The sequence below is a fragment of the Chlorocebus sabaeus genome, chromosome 11 (genome assembly GCF_047675955.1).
Source record: "Chlorocebus sabaeus isolate Y175 chromosome 11, mChlSab1.0.hap1, whole genome shotgun sequence".
Taxonomy (NCBI): Eukaryota; Metazoa; Chordata; class Mammalia; order Primates; family Cercopithecidae; genus Chlorocebus; species Chlorocebus sabaeus.
In genome coordinates, this window is record NC_132914.1 from 109,541,062 (window position 1) to 109,566,948 (window position 25,887).

At 46.2% G+C, this 25,887-nt stretch overlaps 2 protein-coding genes across 5 annotated transcripts in view; one reads left to right on the forward strand and one right to left on the reverse strand.

The window, feature by feature from the left end:
* Window positions 1-6,250: 6,250 nt before the first annotated feature.
* Window positions 6,251-10,721, reverse strand: RPL6 (ribosomal protein L6). Of its 3 annotated transcripts, none has more exons than XM_037995869.2 (7): window positions 10,658-10,721; window positions 9,509-9,745; window positions 9,327-9,425; window positions 7,821-7,964; window positions 7,366-7,414; window positions 6,922-7,106; window positions 6,251-6,442 (listed from the first exon to the last, which is right to left on the reverse strand). In XM_037995869.2, exons 2-7 carry the CDS (start codon window positions 9,743-9,745, stop codon window positions 6,290-6,292), a joined length of 867 nt encoding a protein of 288 aa, XP_037851797.1. In that variant the 5' UTR covers window positions 10,658-10,721; the 3' UTR covers window positions 6,251-6,289. The 3 variants fall into 3 exon arrangements, with proteins under 3 accessions (XP_037851797.1, XP_037851802.1, XP_037851799.1); XM_037995874.2 differs by having other exon boundaries at window positions 10,483-10,685; XM_037995871.2 differs by having other exon boundaries at window positions 10,478-10,685.
* Window positions 10,722-19,649: 8,928 nt separating this feature from the next.
* PTPN11 (protein tyrosine phosphatase non-receptor type 11) overlaps window positions 19,650-25,887 on the forward strand; it is a 96,344-nt gene continuing 90,106 nt past the window's right edge. For both annotated transcript variants that reach the window (XM_008004784.3, XM_008004783.3), the window contains exon 1: window positions 19,650-19,834. In XM_008004784.3, coding sequence (XP_008002975.1) covers window positions 19,821-19,834 — 14 coding nt within the window. In that variant the 5' untranslated portion in view covers window positions 19,650-19,820. The remainder of the gene's footprint in view (window positions 19,835-25,887) is intronic.

Sequence of the window (25,887 nt, forward strand, 5' to 3'; positions counted from 1 at the left end):
GCATGGTGGCAAGCACCTGTAGTCCCAGCTACTCAGGAGGCTAAAGCTGAAGGATCACATGAGCCAGGGCAGTCAAGGATGCAGCGAGCAGCAGTGATGATGCCACTGCACTCCAGCCTGGGCAACAGAGCCGAGATCCTGCCTGAAAAATTAAAAAATAAATAAAAACTGAAAAATTCACTATTTCTGGCACGTCTTGAATTTAACAGACTGAAACTCATAGTTGCTACTACTCTTCATCTTTTTTTTTTTTTTTTTTTTTTGAGACAGAGTCTTGCTCTGTTGCCCAGGCTGGAGTGCAGTGGCACGATCAGGCCTCACTGCAACCTCTGCCTCCTGGGCTCAAGCGGTTCTCCAACCTCAGCCTCTTGAGTAGCTGGGACCACAGGCGCCCAGCTAATTTCTTTTTTTTTTTTTTTGTATAGACAGGATCTCACCATGTTTCCTGGGCTGGTCTTGAACTCCTGGGTTCAAGTGATCTTCCCGTCTTTGCCTCCCAAAGGTCTGGGATTACAGGCATGAGCCACTGTACCCAGTCAATATTAGCTAATATTATTTGATCCTTTAAGACACCATAACAGGCTGGGCACTGCACTTTGGCCTGGGCAACAGAGTGAGACTCCATCTCAAAAAACAAACAAACAAACAAACAAAAAAACCAGGCCCGGTAGCTCACGCCTGTAATTCCAGCACTTTGGGAGGCCAAGGTGGGTGGATCATGAGGTCAGGAGTTCAAGACCAGCCTTACCAAAATGGTGAAATCCCATCTCTACTAAAAAAACAAAAATTAGCCAGACGCGATGGCAGGTGCCTGTAATCCCACCTACTCAGGAGGCTGAGGCAGGAGAATCACTTGAACCCGGGAGACAGAGGTTTCAGTGACATGGGATCGCACCACTGCACTCCAGTCTGGGTGACAGGTTGAGACTCCGTCTCAAAAAAGGCCGGGCACGGTGGCTCAAGCCTGTAATCCCAGCACTTTGGGAGGCCAAGACGGGCGGATCACAAGGTCAGGAGATTGAGACCATCCTGGCTAATCCGGTGAAACTCCGTCTCTACTAAAAAACACAAAAAACTAGCCGGGTGAGGTGGCGGGCGCCGGTAGTCCCAGCTACTCCGGAGGAGAATGGCATGAACCCGGGAGGCGGAGCTTGCAGTGAGCTGAGATCCAGCCACTGCACTCCAGCCTGGGCGACAGAGCGAGACTCCATCTCAAAAAAAAAAAAAAAGTCAAGTGTGGTGGCTCGTGCCTATAATCCTAGCACTTTGGGAGGCCAAGGCAGGTGGATCACTTGAGGTCAGGAGTTAGAGACCAGCCTAGCCAACATGGTGAAACCCCGTCTCTACTAAAAATACAAAAAAAAAACCCTCCAAAAAAATTAGCCCAGCATGGTGGCGGGCGCCTATAATCCCAGTTACTTGGGAGGCTGACGCAGGAGAATCGCTTGAACCCAGGAGGCAGATGTGGCAATGAGCTGAGATCATGCCACTGCACTCCAGGCTAGTAACAAGAGCAAAACTCCGTTTGGAAAAAAAAAAAAAAAGTATTAAAGTAGGCTGGGCGCAGTGGCTCACACCTGTAATCCCTGCACTTTGGGAGGCTCAGGCAAGAGGATCGCTTGAGCTCAGGAGTTCAAGACCAGCCTAGGCAACCTAGTGAGACTCTGTCTACTGTAAAAAGTAGAAACAATTAGCCAGCTATGGTGGATTGTGCCGATAGTCTTAGCTACATGGGAGGCTGAGGCAGGAGGACTGCTTGAGTTTAGGAAGTTGAAGCTGCAGTGAGCTATGATATCATCACTGTACTCCAACCTGGGCAACAGAGCAAGACCCTGCCTCAAAAAAAAAAAAAAAAAAAAAATTCAAACAGTATATAAGGGTATAGCCTGAAAGTAAAAGTTCTTATTGCTGAGTGTGGTGGTACGCACTTACAGTCCCAGCTACGGGAGAGCTTGATGCAGGCAGATTGCTTAAGCCCAGGAGTTTGAGCCTTTAGTGCAGAATGATTGTCCCTATGAATAGCCCCTGCACTCCAGCCTGGCAACACAGTGAGACCTCTTCTCTTAAAAAAAAAAAAGTTTCTAATTCTCAGTTCAATTTTCCATATGTAATTTCTGTAAAAGTTTTTTTGTGTGTGTGTTCTTCTGGAAATTAGTGCACATATAAGTCTCTACATACACTTAAAAAATAGGCTTTAAATTTTGAGCAGTTTCACGTTTATAGAAAAATCGAGTGAAAAGTACAGACTTCCTATATACCTCTTTCATAATCCCCCATTTTCCCCTATTGTTAATATATTGCGGGCCGGGTGCAGTGGCTCACGCCTGTAATCGTAGTTAGTACTTTGGGAGGCCAAGGCGGGTGGATCATGAGGTCAAGAGATTGAGACTATCCTGGATAACACAGTGAAATCCCGTCTCTACTAAAAATACAAAATATTAGCCAGGAGTGGTGGCGGGCGCCTGTAGTCCCAGCTACTCGGGAGGCTGAGGGAGGAGAATGGCATGAACCCGGGAGGTGGAGCTTGCAGTGAGCAGAGATCACACCACTGCACTCCAGCCTGGGTGACAGAGTGAGACTGTCTCAAAAAATAAAATAAGATAAAATAAAATAAAATAAAATAAAATCTTGCATGAGTATGGTATATTTGTTGTAAGTGATGAGCCAATATTGACATATTATTAACCAAAGTCTATAGTTTACATTCAGGTTCACTTTTTTTTGGTCGTCGTTTTTGTCATGAGCCACTACACCCGGTCAGGGTTCACTCTTTGTGTTGTACACTCTATGGGTTTTGACAAATGGATAATGACAAATATCCACCATTCTAGCACCACACAGAATAGGTTCCTGGTCCTAGAAATCCCCTGTGGTCCACTCATCCATCTCTCCCTCTCCACCCACCACTCACGTGCAACCTTTGATCTCTTTGCTGTCTCCTTAGTCTTGCCTTTTCCACAATGTCATATAGCTGGAATCATAGAGTATATAATATGACACAGTATATGAAAGAAGCCCTTTTCAGATGGGCTTCTTTCCCTTAGCAATATGTATTTAAAGTTCCTCCATGTATGTTGTTGCTTGATAGCTCATTTATTTTTATCACTAAATTATGTCCCATTGTATGGATGTACCACAAGGTTATCCATTCACTCCTTGAAGGACATCTTAATTGCTTCCAGGTTTTGGTAATTATGAATAAAGCTGCTATAAACAATTATGTACAGGTTTTGTGTAGACATGTTTTCAATTCATGTGTAAATCGTATTCCTTTTTAACTTTTTTTTTTTTTTTTTTTTTTGAGACAGAGTCTCGCTCTGTCGCCCGGGCTGGAGTGCAGTGGCCGGATCTCAGCTCACTGCAAGCTCCGCCTCCCGGGTTTACGCCATTCTCCTGCCTCAGCCTCCCGAATAGCTGGGACTACAGGCGCCCGCCACCTCGCCTGGCTAGTTTTTTTTTGTATTTTTTTTTTAGTAGAGACGGGGTTTCACCGTGTTAGCCAGGATGGTCTCGATCTCCTGACCTCGTGATCCGCCCGCCTCGGCCTCCCAGAGTGCTGGGATTACAGGCTTGAGCCACCGCACCCGGCCTCCTTTTTAACTTTTGTATTTATGCACACATTTACATAGTTGTAAAACTAAGCTTATATATTTTCTTCTTTTCTTTATTCCCCCTGGGAGCATAGATTCAAGTTGCCACGAATATACCCTCCCACATATACTTTTTAAAAAGTGGTATTTTACATAATTTTCTGCAATTTGCTTTTTAAAATAACAATAACAATAGTCTTTTGTTATAAAAGCAGTACATGTGCTAACTTTTAGAAAGTTAGCTCATCTGGATAAGCAAAAGAAAATAAAGACACTTGCCAGGCATGGTGGCTCACACCTGTAATCCTAGCACTTTGGGAGGCCGAGGCAGGAGGAACACTTGAGGTCAGGCGTTCCAGACCAGCCTGGCCAGCATGGTGAAACCCTGTCTCTACTGCTGGGCCCAGTGACAGGTGCCTGTAGTCCCAACTATGCAGGAGGCTGAGGCAGAAGAATCACTTGAACCTGGGAGGCAGAGGTTGAGGTTGCAGTGAGCTGAGATGGCACCACTGCCTGGGCAACAGAGCAAGACTCCGTCTCAAAAAAAAAACAAAACAAAAAGCAAAAAACACTGGCTTAAAACAACTATTTTATGTGCTTATAATTCTGTGGGTCAGCATTTTGGGTTGGGCTCTGCAGGGTAGTTCTGCTGGTCCTGCCTGGGGTCATTCATGTGACTGCAGGCATCTGGAGGTTTGACTGTGGCTGGCTGGCCTCACTTGCATAGCTGGTGGTTGGACCCCGCTCTTGGCTGGCTTTCTCTCCATATGGTCTCATCTACCCTCAGGGAGGCTAGCCCTGGCTTCTATGCATGGCTGCAGCAGTATCCCAGGAGGGAAAGAAGGGCAGCTGCACAAGGCCTAGGCCTGGATGATCCACATCACTTATGCCACATTCTATTGGTCAAAACAAAAGGGGTGGAATCTGATTCCAAACCTCTGAAACAATGCAGAGGCTAATGCAATGATTCTCAAAGTAGGATCTAGGGATTCTTAGGTGTTCCTGAGATCCTCAAAAAGGGACCTGTGAAGTTAAAACGATTTGTCATACTACTATTAAGACACTGTCCTTTCAACTCCAGTGTAGAACGGAGTTTTCCCGAGGTGTAATATATAATGTGATACTGCAATAGATTGAATGAAGAAGCAGATATGAAAATCTGCCTCCTATGAAGCCAAACATGAAAAACATTTGCAGAAATGTAAAACCATTGTCCTCATACTTTTTTGCTTTGGAGAATTTTTTATTTTTAGACAGGGTCTTGCTCTGTTGCCCAGGCTGGAGTGCAGTGGTGCGATCATAGCTCACCGAAGACTCGAACTCCCAGGCTCAAGCCATCCTCCCACCTCAGCCTCCCAAGTAGCCAGAACCACAGGTACATGCCACCAGGCTGGGCTTTTTTGTGTTTTTGAGATGGAGTTTTGCTCTTGTTGCCCAGGGTGGAGTGCACACATTACAGGAGTGAGCCACTGTGCCTGGCCCAAGTTGTTAATAAAAATGTTTATATAAACATGACATGTCATTTTAAAATATTCTAGTAACATTAACAGCTTTTTTTTGAGAGTCTTGCTCTGTCACCCAGGCTGGCGTGCAGTGGTGTGATGTCAGCTTACTGCAACCTCTGCCTCCCAAGTAGCTGGGATTATAGACACCTGCCCCCACGTCCTGCTATATTTTTTTTTTTTTTGTATTTTTAGTAGAGACGGGGTTTCACCATGTTGGCCAGGCTGGTCTCAAAATCCTGACCTGTTGATCAGCCCGCTTCAGCTTCCCAAAGTGCTGAGATTACAGGTTAAGCCATGGCACCTGGCCTTTTTTCACTTTTTCTGGACAGTGTCACTGTTGCCCGGGACGCTGCGCAGTGGTGAAATCACAGGTCACCACAGCCTGGACCTCCTAGGCTCAAGTGATCCTCCTGCTCCCACCTCCCAAAATGTGGGGGTTACAGGTGGAAGCCAGCACACCCAGCCCATTTTTCACTTTCCCATGGGCAGAAATCCAAGTTTGATAACCCACCTATGAGAAGACGGGTACTCTTGTACATTATCAGAACAAATAAACTGGTGTAACACTTGGGAGAGTGGAAGAAACTGCCAAAATTAAAATGCACAAACCTGGCAGGGTGCGGTGGCTTACGCCTATAATCCCAATACCTTGAGAGGTCTAGACAGGTGCATAGCTAAAGACCAGGAGTTGAACTAGCCCAGGCAATAGGAATTGGGGCCGTAATATGTGATAAATGTGCCCATGAACTTCCACTGCGCTGGCCTGGGAAACAGAACACGGCCTCATAATTATTGGGGAGGGGTTGTGAATTGAACACACGAGGGAGAAATGGGAGTTTGTTGTCTGAGTAGTCAGCAGTTATTCTCTTCTCTCATCCATGTAGTTTAGCACTGACTTCTTCGGGGCCGAGTGGGAAAATGCCACCACCTTACCTTGGTAGAAGGTGGATGACAAAGTTATTAGCCAGGCACCAAGAATGAATCTGATGCCAAGAACACCAATGCAAAGCCAACAAGCAAGCTCTCCTGTAGACACCACTCCCTTCCAATCCCATTCTCTACAAAGGAAATCCCCAGGTGACCTGGCATGGTCAAACTACACCTTTAGGCAGTAAGAATTTTTTTAAAAAACCAAAAATTTACAAGAGACACAAACAAAATGTACTTAGCTATTTAATGAGGTTCTTAAGACATTTAGAACACCAATTTGTGAGGATAAATTCCATTCGTCAGGGCAAACACAGATCGCAGGTAGCCCTGGAGCTGAGGAACAGCTTTGATTTTTGGTAGAATTTGTGAGTCCACAGCTTTCTGATCAACCTTGCGCTGCTCTGTAATCTCGTATTTCTAAATAAAGAGAAAGTTAAACATTTTAAAACAGGCACATATCAAATTACTTGTAGAGGTCAACTGAGGAGTCCTGTCTCACAAGTACTAATCTCCAAGAATACTTAGAAAACATTAAAGACAATTTTGACAATCCTTTCCTTGGAATGCTGTGAAATACAACCCATTTTTTATGTAATAAAAACAGCTCTTAAGCTTTTGTATATTTTAGTACACATCAAAGATAAGTAAGGGTACATTCCCAACAGCAGTTAATTCCCACACAATTCCACCAGACTTCAGAATTCTAAGTTGAGCTCCCAGACTGCTAAAAGAACTACTCAATTTAGAAGAATCTGGAATACTAAGTATCTCCCGGTATTCCTCATTATTTAACCTTTTGTTTTTCTTCTTTTTGTGCAACAATGCTGAGGCCTGTTTCTTTTCACTCCCAGGAAGAAGGGCCAGTGTTAACACAGGAGAGAGAAGTAGAAACTTACCTCTTTTTCTGTGTCGAAGATCTCACCTTCCTGGTGTCTGGGCTTCCGCAGCTTCTTCTTTTTGAAGTAAGCATCAGTAAGATGTTTTGGGATTTTGACATTGCTGATATCGATTTTGGTTGAGGTGGCAATGACAAATTTCTGGTGTGTTCTTCGTAGAGGAACTCGATTGAGGACCAGAGGTCCTAAGGGGGAAAAATTAATTTAGTAAGGAAAAGGGGGAACAATCATCATCCCGCAATTTAGGTGACCATTACTTGTTATGCTGCTACACAAAAAAGACCACCTGTCTAACCCACATGCACACAAGGCAATGAAATGGGCCTCAGACACTTGTGGCATTAAAAAGTGTCTACGATGTAGGCAGTAGCAAACAAATGTGTACACTGCAAGTATTTAAAAATGGAAGTTTCACAGAACATCACAATCCAAGGATTTTCTTACCAGTCACAAGTAACAAGCCACTGGCCAGCTGCTTCAGGAAAACCACCCTCTGTTAAGTTAAAAAAGAAAATAATTAGTTTTCTGCAATTAAAAACTGACTTCTGAATTCATAAAGTCGCAAGCACCTAAATTTGGGTAAAGGAAATTTCTACATGTATATGTATATAGCTCAGCAGTTCTGGAAGCAACCACAGCAAGCTACTAAGGTAGTACTCCAGGCATAAATACATTTTTGAGCAAATGAACATGTGTAACATAATCAAGAGCAGGAAATGGCTAGTAAATCACCATGGATTAAACTTGTTATCTGCCACAAATAAGTTGTATCTTGCAGATCATTTCCCCTTGCCCCAAACACAGGTAAATAAAGGAAAACTACACCTAGCATGCAAATGCATTGCCACCAGGAACCCCAGGCAGCTGCAGTGAAGCTCCTCAAGCACAGAAACTCTCACCTTGCCCCTGTGGCGTCCAGTGAGGATGATCAGAATGGTCCCAGGGGTAATGCTGGCTCGCAGTTTTCTCACGTGCTGACTGAAGGGTTTTTTGCCGTGGCTCAACAGCTTTCGAGGCACATCTTCAGTAGGATAATATCTAGGCTGGGGAGAGTCCATAGATCTAACTTATTTAAATAAGCCATTCAGATTGGTAGAAGTGAGCTATGTCAGCCAAACTTTTGCTATAGTCTTTTTATTAACATTTACACGATTCCATTTTCATTTCTGCTAAGTAGATTTTAAACTTGGAAAAGGTCAATTATGGTTCTGCATCCTGTGTGCAAAACAGGATAGAAATCATTTAATGAATGAGCTGTGTGTTCAAGCAAATAAAGCATCAAGCAAGTCACCTTTGAATCTTGAGCAAAAACTAAACCCCAGAGATTACACATGTGACATGCCACATTTTGCAGATTAGGGATACACGGCTTGTTTTCCAGTTCAAGTAAAGTGTGTTAATATCCTAGCCACTTCATCTGATCCTCACAGCAACAAGTCTTACTCCCACTTCATGCACAAAGGAAAACAAATTGCATAAAACCAGACAGTAGGACTGGCAGATCATTTGTTGCAAAAATTAAGACACCATCCAAGGGCCATTAAAGACATAACTACAAATAACTCACAATAACCTATTTCTAACTATACCATATCATTAGTGCAGTCTCACTTTCACCACAAACATGATCACCTAATAGGAAAACGAGTTCACAAGACAACTGTCAACTTCCCTCTCATGCGGTAACCTTCAACTGTGAAACTGTATGGTGTAACTTACTTGGGAATGTTCTCATAACGAAAATCACAGAGCAAATCCTGAGACTACATTGGGTCTTGTGTGTGGTAAAGGGGGCCAAGAAACACTGCTCTAGTGGGAAATGTTCTATATAACAGGCTATGTATTATTTCATTTCATCTCCATAATAGCTCTTTGAGGTAAACCCTCATTCCCATCTTTTTTTTTGAGATGGAGTCTCCCTCTGTTGCCCAGGTTGGAGTGCAGTAGTGCAAGTTCTGCCTCCCGGCTCCAGAATAGCTGCCTCCCAGCTACTCTGGAGGCTCCTGCCTCCGCCTCCAGAGTAGCTGGGACTACAGGCATGCAACCAGCTAATTTGTGTATTTTTAGTAGACATGTGGTTTCACCATGTTGGCCATGCTGGTCTTGAACTCCTGACCTCAGGTGATCTGCTGACCTCAGCCTCCCAAAGTGCTCGGATTACAGGCATGAGCCACCATGCCCAGCCTCATTCCCATTTTATATGCGAAGGAACAAAGCACAGAAGACTAACTTAAATTATTTAAGATTAACAGTAAACGTTGAAGCCAAATTGCAAACCCAGAGCCCTTTATTTTCTACCAGAAATTCTCTGGTATGCAGAAACTTATAGTATCAAAGTATTCAAAAACACCTTCAGCATTCAAGCATAGACCGAAAATCCAATTTACAGTGTCCCCATATCTTACCATTTTGCGAAGTTTAACCACCCGGGTACCGCCGTTCTTGTCACCACCAACTGGTTTTGTAAGAGTTGCAAGAACCTTCTCCTTCTTTTTCTTTTCAACCTGCAAGGACACAAATGCATCAACAATAACAGAATGCCAATAAAGGGTAAGACATAATGGTCAGTGGTTCCCTCTTCCCTTACCTTGGATTTAGCGGCTGAGTACTTCCTCTTGTACATGGCCTTTCTGGAATACATGGCAGATCGGGAATACCTGCCAATTCCTCTGACAAGGACAGGGTTGCGGCTGCAATGGGGCTTCCCCTTCTTGGGCTTCTTAGCCTTGAGGTTACCCTTTTTCACCTTGCCACCAGCATCAGCCTTCTTGGTTTCGGGTTTCTTTTCTTTAGTATCTGGCTTCTCAACTTTTTCACCCGCCATCTACAAATATTTTTTGTAGACAAAAAAGGCATTTCATCTCTTAACAAGACAATGACGAACCTGTACATAAATGGGCTGAGCTCCCCAGACGACAATCCCTTCCCCGGTAAGATACAGGCCTTCAACTCTACCCATTCTACTCCAACCTTCACTATGTCTCATTTGGGGGTTGTCTCCCCAACACACTATAAACTATTCTCTTGAGGATTTGAAACTATCTCACACCTATTAGGTTTTTGCCAAATACTGAGCAGTCAGAAGTCCGTACAACCATTATTTTTTTATCACTGTTTTGCGAATTAGAAAACTTAGATGTAAAATGTGCCCACAGGTTGGAAGCACCAGGACCAGAACTTGAAATTCCTTTTAGTACCTTTCGTCTTAACCCTTAAAACCAGTGTCTTTTTTCAAGAAACTCGATTTAGGAATTGCGAACACAAACAGAATCAGTCCAAACTGAGCCCAAACAGAAAAAGATCGCAAAGACCAAGAGGCGACTTCCGGTCGCGGACGCTGAGAGACGCGAAACGTTTTGGCTTCAGTGTGGAACCCCAACGTGGCTGCGACAGGCTCATTGTCATCCTCTAGAACCCAGGACCGGGAACTCAATGCACGCGCCGTCGCCCCGCTTCCTCTAACACCCACCAGTACGCTACAGGTCCCCGAAAGGGCCTCGTTCCCCTAGTCCAAGAGAGTGGCGAACAGCCGGAGGAAGCCACTACGGCATTCTACCTCACCCTCTTCGTGCCCCGCCGCAAACCCAAACGGCAAAAATGAAGCGTCTGGAAGGCCTCTCAGTTAGCCTTGGGCATGTCCGACCCCTGTAGGTGTCGACTGGATGCCCTCCAGGTTCGGATGGCGAAGGATTGAAGTCCTGAACTCGAGTCTTGCAGAGAACCCCACCATTCTTACCTTGCAAGATGGGAAAGAGAACTAAGGTCTCGGCTTCCGGTCTATAAGCAATCATGGGAAGTGCGAGTCTCACTTCCTTCCGGATCTGGGGCATCATGGGGAATGTAGTATTTCGCTAATGAGAAAAAACTAGTAATTCCTACACCGGGTGGGGTGGCTCACGGCTGTAATCCCAGCGCTTTGGGAGGCCTAGGCAGGTGGATCACGTGAGGTTGGCAGTTCGAGACCAGTCTGGCCAATATGGCGAAATCCCGTCTCTACTAAAAATACAAAAGTTAGCCGGGCGTGGTGGTGAGTGCCTGTAATGTCAGCTACTCGAGGCGCGGAGGCAGGAGAATCACTTGAATCTGAAGGTGGAGGTTGTAGTAAGCCGAGATCGCAACACTGCTCTGGGCAACAGAGCAAGATTCCGTCTCAAAAAAGGCGGGGGGGGGGGGGGGGGATGGCGGGGCGCGGTGGCTTACGCCCGTAATCCCAGCACTTTGGGAGGCCGAGGCGGGTAGATCGCTTGAGGTCAGGGGTTTGAGACCAGCCTGGCCAACATGGTGAAACTCCATCTCTACTGAAAATACAAAAATTAGCCGGTCGTGGTGGTGGGCGCCTGTAATCCCAGCTACTCGGGAGGCTGAGGCAGGAGAATCGCTTAAACCCAGGCGGCGGAGGATGCAGTGAGCTGAGATCCTGCCACTGCGTGCCACCGCACTCCAGTCTCAAAGACTCAGTCTCAAAACAATAACAGACTCGGTCTCAAAACAATATCCAGACTCAGTCTCAAAACAATAACAACAACAACAACAAAATTAGCTGAGTGTGGTGGTTAGTGCCTGTAGTCCCAGCTACTTGGGAGGCTAAGGTGGGAGGATCACTTGAGTCCTAGAGGTCTGGGCTGCAGTGCAGTGAGCCCTAATCTTGTCACTTGAGATAAAGTCAGTGGTCCCCTCTCCCTTACCTTGGATTTAGCAGCTGAGTACTTCCTCTTGTACATGGCCTTTCTCATTCCTGTCTGGTGTACAGAATGAGACTCTGTCTCAAAAAAAGTAAAAAAATATAAAGTGAGGATAACAATAGTAACTTACTTCATAAGGTTGTTGGGAACATTAAATAATATACACAACAGTACTGAGAAGCATATTTGATGGATGGTAAATGCTACATAAGTGTTAGCTCTTTTTTTTTTTCTTTTTTTTTTGTTGAGACAGAGTCTCGCTTTGTCACCCAGGCTGGAGTGCAGTGGCCGGATCTCAGCTCACTGCAAGCTCCGCCTCCCGGGTTCACGCCATTCTCCTGCCTCAGCCTCCTGAGTAGCTGGGACTACAGACGCCCGCCACCTCGCCTGGCTAGGTTTTTGTATTTTTTAGTAGAGACGGGGTTTCACCGTGTTAGCTAGGATGGTCTCGATCTCCTGACCTTGTGATCCGCCCGTCTCGGCCTCCCAAAGTGCTGGGATTACAGGCTTGAGCCACCGCGCCCGGCCTCTTTTTTTTTTTTTTCTTTTGAGATGGAGTCTCGCTCTGTCATCCAGGCTGGAGTGCCGTGGCATGATCTTGGCTCACGGCAACCTCTGTCTCCCGGGTTCAAGTGATTCTCCTGCCTCAGCCTCCCGAGTAGCAGGGAGTACAGGCGCACACCACCATGCCCAGCTAATTTTTTGTATTTTTAGTAGAGACAGGGTTTCACCATGATGGCCAAGCTAGTTTTGAACTCCTGACCTCAAGTGATCCACCCACCTCAGCCTCCCAAAGTGCTAGGATTACAGGCGTGAGCCACCATGCCTGGCCAACTGTTAGGTCTTGTTATTGTCACCATCATCACCACTATCATCTGATCATCAGCATCCTAGTTGTTGTTAAGTATTCTGCTAAAGTTTACGCGCCGGATATAACAAGCAATATTGCATGCAATGTGCCTTGCTTTATCTCATTTAATTTTCCCAACAACCTGTGAACGATACTATTATGAGGAAACTAAGGTAAGTCCAGGACATTAAGTAACTTGCTCACAGCATAGATCTGATTCCAAAGATTGCACTCTTGACCATTAGGCTGCAAGATTAAAGAGATGATTAATGAAGATGCATGAGAGTTTTGCTCATGTTAGAATTAAAAATAAGAATACTTGTTATCTTTTACAAAATAACACAGTATATGTGATAGTTCTTTACTGCTTCAAAGCCCTTGAGCCAACATGTACACATTTGTAATACCTTCTATCTTGCGTTTTCCATTTTCCTCCATTTGTTTTTTTCTGGTTGCTAGAGCTTTTCACCTTGATTTTTTTCAGATCGAAACCACCTGCTTCATGGCTGTGTCTCTGGGAATCATTTAGCCTTTTTCTGATTCTGATTGACTGAAGATACAAATACAATGATCAGATGAACACTGCCCTTTTTTTTTGAGAATGGGAATGTCAGCCGCTTTATTTGTTCAGCTTCCTCAGCAAAGCACCTCTTAGAAACTTCAACTGCAGTAAATATACTACAATGAATGAATGAAATGCACAGTTGCTTACATGGGCCCCTCAAAATTTCTGGCAATCTCAGAGAATTTCACCTAGTAAACACCCCAAAATAGTTGTTGAATGACCTGTCAATAAAATAAAAACATAGATGAACCCCCTCTTGTGTTTTGTTGCGGTATTGCAAAATTTACAATTCATTAGTTGGACAAAATAACATGTTAGTTATAAAGTAAATATTTTTATTAAGCTTAGTTTTGCATGTATAAAATTCTCTGAAATTTGTGCAGCACTTTAATCACAAAGCAGACATTTTTGCAGACACTTAATCTTTTTTTTTTTTTTTTTTTTTTCTGAGATGGAGTCTTGTTCTGTTGCCCAGGCTGGAGTGCAGTGGCGTGATCTTGGCTCACCGCAACTTCTGCCTCCTGGGTTCAAGCCATTTTCCTGTCTCAGCCTCCCGAGTAGTTGGGACTACAGGCGCCCACCACCACGCCCGGCTAATTTTTTGTGTTTTTAGTAGAGCCCGGGTTTCACCGTGTTAGCCAAGATGGTCTTGATCTCCTGACCTTGTGATCCACCTGCCTCGGCCTCCCAAAGTGCTGGGATTACAGGCGTGAGCCTGGCAATTTTTTTGCGTTTTTATTAGAGACAGGATTTCACCATGTTGGCCAGGCTGGTTTCAAACTCCTAACCTCAGGTGATCTGTCCACCTCGGCCTCCTAAAGTGCTGGGATTACAGGCCTGAGCCACCTCGCCCAGCCTAATTTTTTTTTTTTTTTTTTTTTTTTTGAGACGAAGTCTCACTCTGTCGCCCAGGCTGGAATGCAAGGTGAGATCATGGCTCACTGCAGCCTTGACCTCTTGGGTTCAAGCAATCCTCCCACCTCAGCCCCCTGAGTAGCTGGGAGTACAGTGCACACCACCATACCTGGCTAATTTTTTTACATTTTTTGTAGACACGGGGTCTCACAATGTTGCCTCAGCTGTATTTTTTGTTTTTTGTTAGACAGTAAATCTTTTAAAACCTGGCAACATGGTGAAACCCTGTCTCTGCTAAAAATACAAAAATTAGCCAGGCTTGGTGGCAGGCGCCTGTAGTCCCAGCTACTCGGGAGGCTGAAGCAGGAGAATGGTGTGAACCCAGGAGATGGAGCTTGCAGTGAGCCGAGATCGTGCCACTGCACTCCTGCCTGGGCGACCAGAGCAAAGACTCCGTCTCAAAAAATAAAATAAAATAAAGTAAAATAAAATTCAGATGGAGTTTTTTTGTTTTTGTTTTTGTTTTTTTTTTTGCTATGTTGCCCAGGTTGGTCTCAAACTCCTGGTCTCAAGAGATCCTCCTGTTAGCTACCATGCCCGGCCATATAAATATGCCAGGCACTACTCCAGGCATATAAAGATGGGAAGACCAGCTGGTGGCTCATGCCTGTAATCCTAGCACTTTGGGAGGCGGAGGCAGGATGATTGTTTGAGCCCAGGGGTTTTAGACCACTCTAGGTAACATGGCAAAACCCTGCCTGTATTTAAAAAAAAAAAAAAAAAAAAAAAAAAAAAGGGAAGACAATGACTTTGTCTTAAAAGGAGCTCATAATCTAGAGGAAGACACAGAACAATGATGACAGAACCCACAATGATTTTGAAATGTGTTAGGTGCTGATAGAGGCATGAAGAGGCAACCTCAGGAGAATAGGAAGGGAGTCTCTCTTTTATTCTCAAAAAGTGAAAGAATGTTTTCTGGAGGAGCTGCTTAAGTTGGAGCTGAACCTTGCATGACTGTTTTCCAGATGGAGAAGGGTTTGAAGAGTATTCCAGGCAGTAGGAACTAAATTTTGGAAGGCAGGGATGCAAGAAACAGCTAGAAGCCTTTAGAAACTGCCAGATTATGTGAGGGTGTTGGCACAGGCCATATCTAGAAGGGACTGATGTACTAAGGGAAGGAGTTCAACTTAATGCTGGAGGGTTTGAACCTCCTTCATACAACAGGGGAGTGACGTGATTAAATTTGTATTTTAGAAAGATCATTCATTCTAGTTGCAGAGTATGCGGAATATAGGAAACACTAGGGAGGTAGTAGTTCCTGCACTCAAAGAGCTAATAGTTTACTTTGGAAAAGAGACAAATGATAGCCAGCTTTTATCGAGTGCTGACTTTGCCAGACACTGTTCTAAGGACTTCACAAACCTACCCTATGGTAGGATTTTGATTCCTATTTTACAGAGAAGGAAACAGACACAGAGGAGTCAAATGACTTGCTTACAGACACCCAGGCTGCCAGATCAAGTGGCTGGGTGCAGTGGCTCACACCTGTAATCCTAGCACTTTGGGAGGCCGAGGCAGGCGAATTATGAGGTCAGGAGATCAAGACCATCCTGGCTAATGCGGTGAAACCCCATCTCTACTAAAAAAATTACAAAACATTAGCCGAGCGTGGTGGCAAGCACCTGTAGTCCCAGCTACTTGGGAGACTGAGGCAGGAGAATGGCGTGAACCCGGGAGGGGGAGCTTGCAGTGAGCCGAGATGGCGCCACTGCACTCCAGCCTGGGAGACAAAGTGAGACTCCGTCTCAAAAAAAAAAAAAAAAAAAAAGAAAGAAAGAACTTAATTGGATGCTTCTTATATGATACAGGCTCTTAGATTTATAGTGTAGTGTGTTAGGTTCTAAGGATAGGTGTCTTGGTGACCAGCTGACCTGGACTAGAGAATCAGGTGAGGCTTGTATTCCAGAGGAAGTGGCTCCTAGTCTGAGATCAGAGGCATAGAGTTGATGTGGAGGAGAGTCAGGAAGAACCCTCTGGGGAAAGAAAGCAGACTGTTAAAAGGCTCTAAGTTGGGAAAGAATATGGCATATTGAGGGGAGCTGAAAGTCATTCAGCATGGCTGGATCATAGAAAATGAAGTGAGTAGTGGGGAGACGGGCTGGTGAAGTGATTGGGGATCAGAGTTAAAAAACTCTGGTGCATTGGCTCACACCTGTAAATCCAAGGCCTTAGGAGGTCAAAGTGGGAGGACTACTTGAGGCCAGGAGTTCAAGGCCAGCCTGGGCAACATAGCAAGACCTTGTGTCTGAAAAATTTTTTTTTTTTTTTTTTTTTTTTTTTGAGACAGAGTCTGGCTCTGTCGCCCAGGCTGGAGTGCAGTGGCCGGATCTCAGCTCACTGCAAGCTCCGCCTCCCGGGTTTACGCCATTCTCCTGCCTCAGCCTCCGGAGTAGCTGGGACTACAGGCGCCCGCCACCTCGCCCGGCTAGTTTTTTGTATTTTTAGTAGAGACGGGGTTTCACCGTGTTCGCCAGGATGGTCTCGATCTCCTGACCTCGTGATCCGCCCGTCTCGGCCTCCCAAAGTGCTGGGATTACAGGCTTGAGCCACCGCGCCCGGCCTGAAAAAATTTTTTTAAACTTTTTTTTGGGCCGGGCATGCTGGCTCACGCCTGTAATCCAGCATTTTGGGAGGCTGAGGTAGGTGGATCACTTCAGGTCAGGAGTTGGAAAGCAGCCTGGGCAGCATGATGAAACCCTGTCTCTACTAAAGATACAAAAAAAAAAAAAAAAAAAATTAGCTGGTAACGGTTGTGCGTGCCTGTAATCCCAGCTACTTGGGAGGCTGAAGCAGGAGAATCACTTGAATCCGGGAGGTAGAGGATGCAGTGAGCCGGGATTGCGCCACTGCACTCCAGCCTGGGTGAAAGAGTGAGAGTCCGCCTCAAACAAAACAAAAAACTTTTTTTTTTGTAGGGACAGGGGTCTTAATCTGTTGCCCAGGCTGTTCTTGAACTCTTCGGGCTCAAGCAATCCTCCTACCTAGGAGTCCCAAAACACTGGGATTACAGACGTGAGCCACCACACCCGGGGGGATAAACCTTTTTTTTTTTTTTGGATTTCATCCTAAAAACAAGGAGAAGCCATTGACGAATTCAATGTAGGGAGTGACTAGTTTTGCAGTTGTTGTTTTTTTTTTGAGATGGAGTCTCGCTCTGTCGCCCAGGCTGGAGTGCAGTGGTGCAATCTTGGCTCACTGTAACCTCCACTTCCTGGGTTCAAGCAATTCTCTCGCTTCAGTCTCCCAAGTAGCTGGGACTACAGGTGCCCACCACTACACCCAGCTAAATTTTGTATTTTTAGTAGAGATTGGGTTTCACCATGCTGGCCAGGCTGGTCTCAAACTCCTGACCTCAGGTGATCCACCTGCCTCGGCCTCCCAAAGTGCTGGGATTACAGGTGTGAGCCACTGTGCCTGGCCACAATTAATTATATTTTTAGTAAAGACGAGGTTTCACCATGTTGGCCAGACTGGCCTCGAACTCCTGACCTCAGGTGAGCCACCTGCCTTGGCCTCTCAAAGTGCTGGGATTACAGGCATGAGCTACGGTGCCCCACCAATTTTGTAGCTTAGATTACTCTGGCTACTATATGGAGATTGGATTAGGAAGTTTAGGCCTGCAGGCCTGAGATCAGTTAAAATGTTGCTTGTCATCTAGGTGGCCAGGTTTAGGGAGAGGGACAAATGCTTGTTGAATGGCTATTATGTGAATTAAATTGACATATATTAAAGGTGATCTCTGTAAGGAGCACATGAGTGCTGAAGCAGTTAGCACACAGTATGAGAGTCATTTGTATATTAATGAAATGGGCAAGCATTAAAACAATGAGGATGCTGGAGCTATACAGATATGGGTTAAACTTATGGCTCTGCCATTCACTAGATCTGTAGCCTTTATTTATTTATTTTGAGAAAGAGTCTTGTCCTGTTGCCCAGGCTGGAGTGCAGTGGTGCAATCTGGGCTCACTGCAACCTCTGCCTGTCTGGTTCAAGCAATTCTCTCACCTCAGCCTCCGGAGTAGCTGGGACTACAGGTATGCGCCACCAACCCCGACTAATCTTTGTATTTTTCACCATATTGGCCAGGCTGGTCTTGAACTCCTGACCTCAAGTGATCTGCTCTCCTTGGCCTCCCAAAGTGCTGGGATTACAGGTGTGAGCCACCACACCCAGCTAGATCTGTAGCCTTCAATGAGTCATATGGGCATCAATCAAGTAAAAAACTCTACTCTTCTCAATCTGGTCTGAGTCACCGTTATTCCCAGACCAGAATACTACAGTATTCCCGTATTTTGACTGGCTTCTCTGTTTCTGGCCTTGCCCTCTTGCTCGAGCTTCACAGTGTCCAAAATAATACTTCCCCACCACCCAGCTTTTTTGTTTATTTGTTTTTTGTTTTAGAGACAGGGTCGTGCCATGTTGCCCAGGCTGATCTTGAACTCCTAGGCTCAAGCAATCCTCCTGCCTCGGCCTCCCAAAGTGCTGGGATGAAGGTGTGAGCCACCATACCTGGCCTGAGTGCAGTGGCCTGATCTCGGCTCACAGCAGCCTCGACCCTTCAGGCTCAAGCAATTCTCTCACCTCATCCTCCGGAGTAGCTGGGACTACAGGCGCGCGCCACCACGCCTGGCTAATTTTTGTATTTTTTGTAGAGATGGGATTTCACTATTTTGCCGGGGCTGGTTCCCAACTCCTGGACTCAAGCGATTCGCCCGCCTCAGCCTCCCAAAGGGAAGTGCTGGGATTTCAGGCCTGTGCCACTGCTCCCACCCCAAAGTAGTATTTGTTATTATTATTATTATTGAGACGGAGTTTCACTCTATTGCAGGCTGGAGTGCAGTGGTGCGACCTCGGCTCACTGCAACCTCTGCCTCCCAGGTTCAAGCGATTCTTCTGCCTCAGCCTCCCAAGTAGCTGGGACTACAGGCGAACGCCACCACGTCCAGCTCATTTTTGAATTTTTAGTGGAGACCATGTTGGCCAGGATGGTCTCGATCTCTTGACCTCGTGATCCGCCCGCCTCGGGCTCCCAAAGTGCTGGGATTACGGGCGTGAGCCACCGCGCCCGGTCTATTACTAGTTTTTTTTTAGGCAGTGTCTTGCCCTATCGCCCAGGCTGGAGGGCAGTGGCGTGATCACGACTCACTGCAGCACCGACTTCCCGGGCTTAAGTTATCCTCCCGCCGCACCCTCCACGCCTGGCTAGGGTTTTGCATTTTTTGTAGAGATGAGGTCTTTTTTGCCCAGGCTGGCCTCTAGCTCCTAGGCTTAAGCGACCCTCTTGCCGCAGCCTCCTAAAGTGTTGGGGTTACGGGCGTGAGCCACCGCGCCCAGCCTAATGGAGGAAACTGAGGCTCGGAGACAGTAGGTAATTTCCCCAAGGTTCCACAGCTAATGAGTAGAGCGGCGATTTGTGGAACGAAATGAATGAAATCGATGTGGCAGTGGGCCCGGACGCGCCCGGTCGGTGGAGTGGCGTAGCCGCCGAGCGCGCAGCTCACACCCGGCAGCCGCGGTTTCCGGGAGGAAGCAAGGATGCTTTGGACGCTGCGCTTAGCGCCTCCGCGGAACCCCCGCGCTGCCATTCCCGGCCGTGGCTCGGTCCTCGGCTGACGGGAAGCAGGAAGTGGCAGCGGGCGTCGCTAGCGGTGACATCACGGGGGCGACGGCGGCGAAGGGCGGGGGCGGAGGAGGAGCGAGCCGGGCCGGGGGGCGGCTGCACAGTCTCCGGGATCCCCAGGCCTGGAGGGGGGTCTGTGCGCGGCCGGCTGGCTCTGCCCCGCGTCCGGTCCCGAGCGGGCCTCCCTCGGGCCAGCCCGATGTGACCGAGCCTAGCGGAGCTTGAGCAAGGAGCGGGTCCGTCGCGGAGCCGGAGGGCGGGAGGAACATGACATCGCGGAGGTGAGGAGCCCCGAGGGGCCCGGCCCGGGCCTCGGCCCGGCCCCCGCCGCGTTCGGTCAGCCCCGTCCGGAAGGGGGCGCCCCGGCCGGGCTTCGGGCTCCCGCCCCGGATCGGGATTGGGGGCCAGTTCCCTCCTCGTCCCCTGTCCCTCCTCGGCCCGGGGGCCGACCCCACCGCGCCCCCACCCCTTGGGTCCCCATTCATTTCCTGCCTCCCTGAGTTCCGGCTGCGGCAGCCCGGGGGATGCCCGTCAGGCCTGGGGCAGGTAGAGCCGCCTAGGGAACCACGGGCGCCAGCGGCCCGGCTCAGCGCCGCATTCCTGACCCATTGCCTCATGAGAATTGCCTCATGGTGATTCCGAAATAACCCTGCTCACTTGGGGAGGCTCCTTGGGACACGAGATGGGAGTTGCGCGGGGCCGGGCCCCCAGTGGTCTAGTCGTTCTGGGTCACTGTGCCACTTGCGTGCATTTGGGGTCTTCACGAAGGACCCCTGACCCTTTTATGTGCCCCTTTGTGTCTTCTTTTACTCCCACCCCTCACGTGCCAGAAATGGAAAAACTGACTGTATCTGCAGCCACTAGAAGTATTTCCTTCCTCTGCGATCTTCGCTTTGGGAGATGGAAAGGAAGGGAGCCGCATCTCGTTATTTAATCCACTGCAACCTTAACAGTCAGGTCACTTTACTGGTACCCGTTTTATGGATGAGGAAACCGAGGCCCAGAAGCAACATTGCGAGTAAATGACAAGATTTGAAACTAAGGAGAATTAGTGAGTTAATGAGATCCTTTGAAAGATCAGGGTAATATTACTACTAATAGCTAACATTTGCTTAGTTCTGACGACAGCCCTATCAGATGGCTACTATTATCCCCATTGTAAAGATGAGTAAACCGAGTTTCGGAGAGGTTAAGTAGATTGCTTAACCTCACAGCTAGTAGGTGGTGGAGACAGAATCCCTACTTTTAATCACTATGTTGCTTCTATTATTTTGTAACTATTGCTAACCACTTGTAAGCCTTAATTTTGTTGTCAAACAGTAGTGTGACTTGTTTTCAGATAATGATCCTGCTATTTTATATAATCACTCTATATACCACTCACACTTAAGACCCATTGTCTATTCTTTTCCATGGTTGTTCAATTATGGTCACTGTCTCAGACATTTAAAAAACGATTCAAGCTATTGAGGCTATTTGAATGAGATTTTTTTTTCTTTCTTTTTTTTTTCTCTTTTTTTGAGACGTAGTCTCACTCTGTTAACAGCCCAGGCTGGAGTGCAGTGGCACGATCTTGGCTCACCACAACCTCCGCCTCCTAGGTTCAAGCGATTCTCCTGCCTCAACCTCCCAAGTAGCTGGGACTACTGGCGTGCCACTATGCCCGGCTAATTTTTTTTTTTTGAAACAGAGTCTCACTCTCTTGCCCAGGCTGGAGTGCCGTGGGGCAATCTTGGCTCACTACAAGCTCCGCCTTCCGGGTTCAAGCCATCCTCCTGCCTCAGCCTTTCAAGTAGCTGGGACTACAGGTGCCCGCCACGACGTCTGGCGAATGTTTTGTATTTTTAGTAGAGACGGGGTTTCACCATGTTAGCCGGGATGGTCTCGATCTCCTGACCTTGTGATCCACCCGCCTCGGCCTCCCAAAGTGCTGGAATTACAAGCATGAGCCACCGTGCCGGGCCAATTTTTGTATTTTTAGTAGAGACGGGGTTTCACTGTGTTGGCCAGGTTGGTCTCAAACTCCTGACCTCGAGATCTGCCTGCCTCGGCCTCCCAAAGTGCTGGAATTACAAGCGTGAGCCACCGCACCTGGCCTGAATGAGATTTTTCAAAATATTAGGAATGTCTCCTCCAAACAGACCTGGCATGTTATTCTTACATGGATCTGGAATTTAAAAAGGGGAGAAAAAAGAAAACAGAACTCGTAGGAAGTGAGTGACTTGGACAGGTCTGTTGGCAAGTGCTTGCGGATCTGGGTAATATATAACTGCATTTCAACGGAACAGTGTATAGCCTCAAATGTTCTGATTCTTTAGGGAGCTTTTAAATAAACAGTTGTCTATTCTTTAATCTGTCTAATAGTCATTGAGCCTTTTGTTCCTGGTGTCTGCTCTTCCAGACAAGTAAGGATCTGCTGCTTTAGGGGGCTGAGGGTTGGGAAAAGATCTGTGTAGTAATAGACCCTACATTGTCCAGTTTGTTAGTTTAGAAGCATGGAAGTGTGGGCATAGTCAAAGCAGCAAGTGGTAAAGATGACAGTTTGAAATGGAGTAGTTCCTTTTCCCCTCCAGCCCTGGTATTGTGTACCACCCAAAAAGCCAGATTGTGAACATAATACACAGAATTTTGAATGATTTATCATTTTTTAGATTATAAGTCTTTTATTAACCAGCCTTAATGAGCTATAAATGACATGCAATTAAATGCATATATTTAAATGTACAATTTGATCAGTTTTGACATACATATACACTTGGGAAACCACCACCACAGTCAAGATAATGAACACATATTGCCCCTCGTAATTTTGCCTCATGTTTTTTGTAATCCCTCGTTTGTTCTTAGACAGCCACTGTTCTGCTTTCTGTCACTATATATTAGTTTATATCTCCTAAAATTTTATTATTTTTTTAAATTTTTAAATTGTTTGAATAGAGATGGGGTCTCACTGTGTTGTCCAGGGCAGTCTCAAACCCCTGGGTTCAAGCGATCCTCTCACCTTGGCCTACTGCAGTGTTGGGATTATAGGCGTGAGACACCCTGCCCAGCCCTAGAATTTTATTATTATTGTTATTATTATGTTTTTTTGAGATAGAGAGAGTCTCGCTTTGTTGCCCAGGCTGGAGTGCAGTGGTGTGATCACTGCAGCCTTGTTTTCCTAGGCTCAATCCATCCTTCCTCCTCAGCTTGCCGATTACTGGGACTACAAGTGTGTACCACCACACCCGGCTAATTTTTGTATTTTTTTGTAGAGACAGAGTTTTGCCAGGTTGGCTAGACTGGTCTCAAACTCCTGGGCTCAAGCGATCTTCCTGCCTTGGCCTCCCAAAGTGCTGGGATTACAGGCATGAGCCACTGTGTCTGGCCTTCAAATTACTTTAACCTAGTATTAATTCATTCAACAGGAAGTTAATGAGCCAGGCAGGATAAAGCAGTAAGATAGGAAAATATTGCTAGTTTCTTTCTTTCTTTCTTTCCCTTTTTTTTTTTTTTTTTTTGAGACGGAGTTTCACTCTTGTTATCCAGGCTGGAGTGCAATGGCACGATTTCGGCTCACCACAGCCTCTGCCTCCCAAATTCAAGCGACTCTCCTGCCTCAGCCTCCCGAGTAGCTGGGATTACAGGCATGCGCCACTACGTCTGGCTAATTTTGTATTTTCAGTAGAGATGGGGTTTCTCCATGTTGGCCACGCTGGTCTCGAACTCCCGACCTCAGGTGATCCACCTGCCTCAGCCTCCCAAAGTGCTGGGATTACAGGCATGAGCCATCACGCCCAGCCAATATTGCTATTTTCATGGCTGAGAGAGAGACAAACACATGACTAAATAGGACAATTTCAGGTAGTAATAAATTCTAGGAGGGAAAAAATTCCTACAGAAATGTGAGGATGGGAGAATGCAGTTAGTTTTGATAGGTAATTTAGAGAAGGTGATCGTATGAGCTGACACCTGAATGACGATTAGTGGTCTGAATTTTGTTTTGCTTAATTATCAAAATAACTCCTTTTGGGTTAGACTTTTATATGCATCCAGTAATTAAAATGTAAGTATACTCAATGTACTGATATCTCTCAGCATCATAGGTAGGGAAACTAAGGCATTGAGCAATTAAGTGACTCCTTCCTTGATCATGTAGCAGTGATAGTACTGGGTTTAGATTTTGAGGTTGCTTCTCTGCCCTTCTCTGCCTTTGTGAAACCAACAAAGCTGCCTGTATTTTCCAACTCTTCCTTCAGCATGTGGTACCTCCTTTACATCTGTTTTTGTTCCTCTGAAATCCATACGCGATGATGAGCTGAGAGGGGCAGAAAATTGAGCTTGTTCTGAGACTGGAGGCTTTTGGTTTATCTCTTGCAGGTCAAGTACATTTTGTCCTGGGCTCTCTCTGGTGGCCACGTTTGTTTATCTCCTGCAGGAGTAAATAAACTTGCCTTGCTGAAAAGTAACAGTTCTGTGTCTTTCCAGTTGAAACTGAGATGTCTTTATTAACGTTAGGTCCCGATGTAAGGCCAAGTTTTTGGTTAGAGTTGCTCAAGTGCAGGGGCCGCTGCTAAGATGACTTATCCCTCATGTCCATGGTCAATGTGGAGACTGTTATGAGTGGCACATGATGCTGGAAAAGCAGAGCCAACTCATGTTTGTAATTGTTCCTAGCAGGCCGTGGTGTACTGTGTTAGGCAGCCACAGAACAATAGAGACACTCAGTTTATTCCCCTTCCCTCTGGGAAACACAGACAGCACTTGCCATTCAACGCCAACGTTTTTAAGGAAGAAAGAGGCAAAAAGTGATGTTGGCAAGGTCTCTGGGTGTTGTGGACCCCAACCAAGGATTGGAGACCCTGAAATGGATTCAGATGCCCTAAAATGCAGCCCAGTTCTTACTGTGAATTTTGGAGGACTTTGTGCCTTGAGCAAATGTGTATATCTGATGCTCTTTGACAACACTGAAATAGGAAAAATACTATCCATGTTCGTGAGGAGCACTGAATTTAGGGAGGGAGACAGACTTTTATGCCAGCATCAAATTAATTTGATAAAGCTAGTACCAAAATGAAATTTGAATTTTTTTTTTTTTAAATAGAGTCTCACTCCATCATCCAGGCTCGAGTGCAGTGATATAATCTTGGCCCACTGCAACCTGCACCTCTTGGGTTCAAACAATTCTTGTGCCTCAGCCTCCCAAGTAGCTGGGATTACAGGTGCATGCCACCAAGTCTGGCTAATTTTTATATTTTTAGTAGAGATGGGGTTTTACCATGTTGGCCAGGCTGGCCTCGAACTCCTGGCCTCAAGTAATCTGCCCACCTTGGCCTTCCAAAGGGCTGGGATTATAGGCATAAGCTACCACACCAGCCTGAAATTGGAAATTTATTGGTATAGATTATACTGTTAAGAATGTATGTGTATATATGTATATTTGTATACTCATATAAACACAAAGACACATTGTATGTGTTTCTGTAATGTGTATATCTGTCTACACATGTATATACACATGCACGATGTCTTTTTTTTTTTTTTTTCCAGACAGGGTCTTACCCTGTTGCCCAGGCTGGAGAGTGCAGTGGCATAATCTTGGTTCACTGCAGCCTCGACCTCCTGGGCTCAAGTGATCCTCCCATCTCAGCCTCCTGAGTAGCTGGGACTGACTACAGTCACGTGGCATCAAACTTGTCCAATTTTTCTATTTCTTTTGTAGAAACAGGGTCTTGCTATGTTGCCCAGGCTGGTCTCAAACTCCTGGGCTCAAGCTATCTGCCTGCCTTGGCCTTCCAGAGTGCTAGCATTACAGATGTTAACCACTGTACCTGGCCTTTACAATGTCTATTTTAAAGATAATGGTTCAAGTTTTTATCATCTCACTGGCCCACTCTAATGGAACATCTATCCATCCATTGAAGAACTATTTATCATGGGGTAACTCTGTACCAGGTACCGTGCTAGGCACTGAGTATTCCAGGTTTTAGGAAACAGCACATGCAAAAGTGCTGAAGTGGGAGAAGATCTTGGAGTGATTGAAGACTGGGAGAGAGCACATGTGGGAACTGTGAGGCTGGGAAGATGGGAGGTAGGTGGGAGCAGACCACACAGGGATTCTTAATGTCTTTAGTGTCATGTGGACCATGGAGAGGAGTGCAGATTGTATTTTTAGAGCAATGCAAAATCATAGAAGGATGTGATCAGGGGAGTGGCATGAGCTGATCTATTTTAAAATATTTTTCTGGCTGCTGTGAAGGAAGGATTGTAGGAGGCAGGAGTAGATTCAGGGAGATGAGACAAGTGATGAGAGAGGCTTTGAACTTGGGTAGAAGTAGTTTGTGGAAAGTCTTTT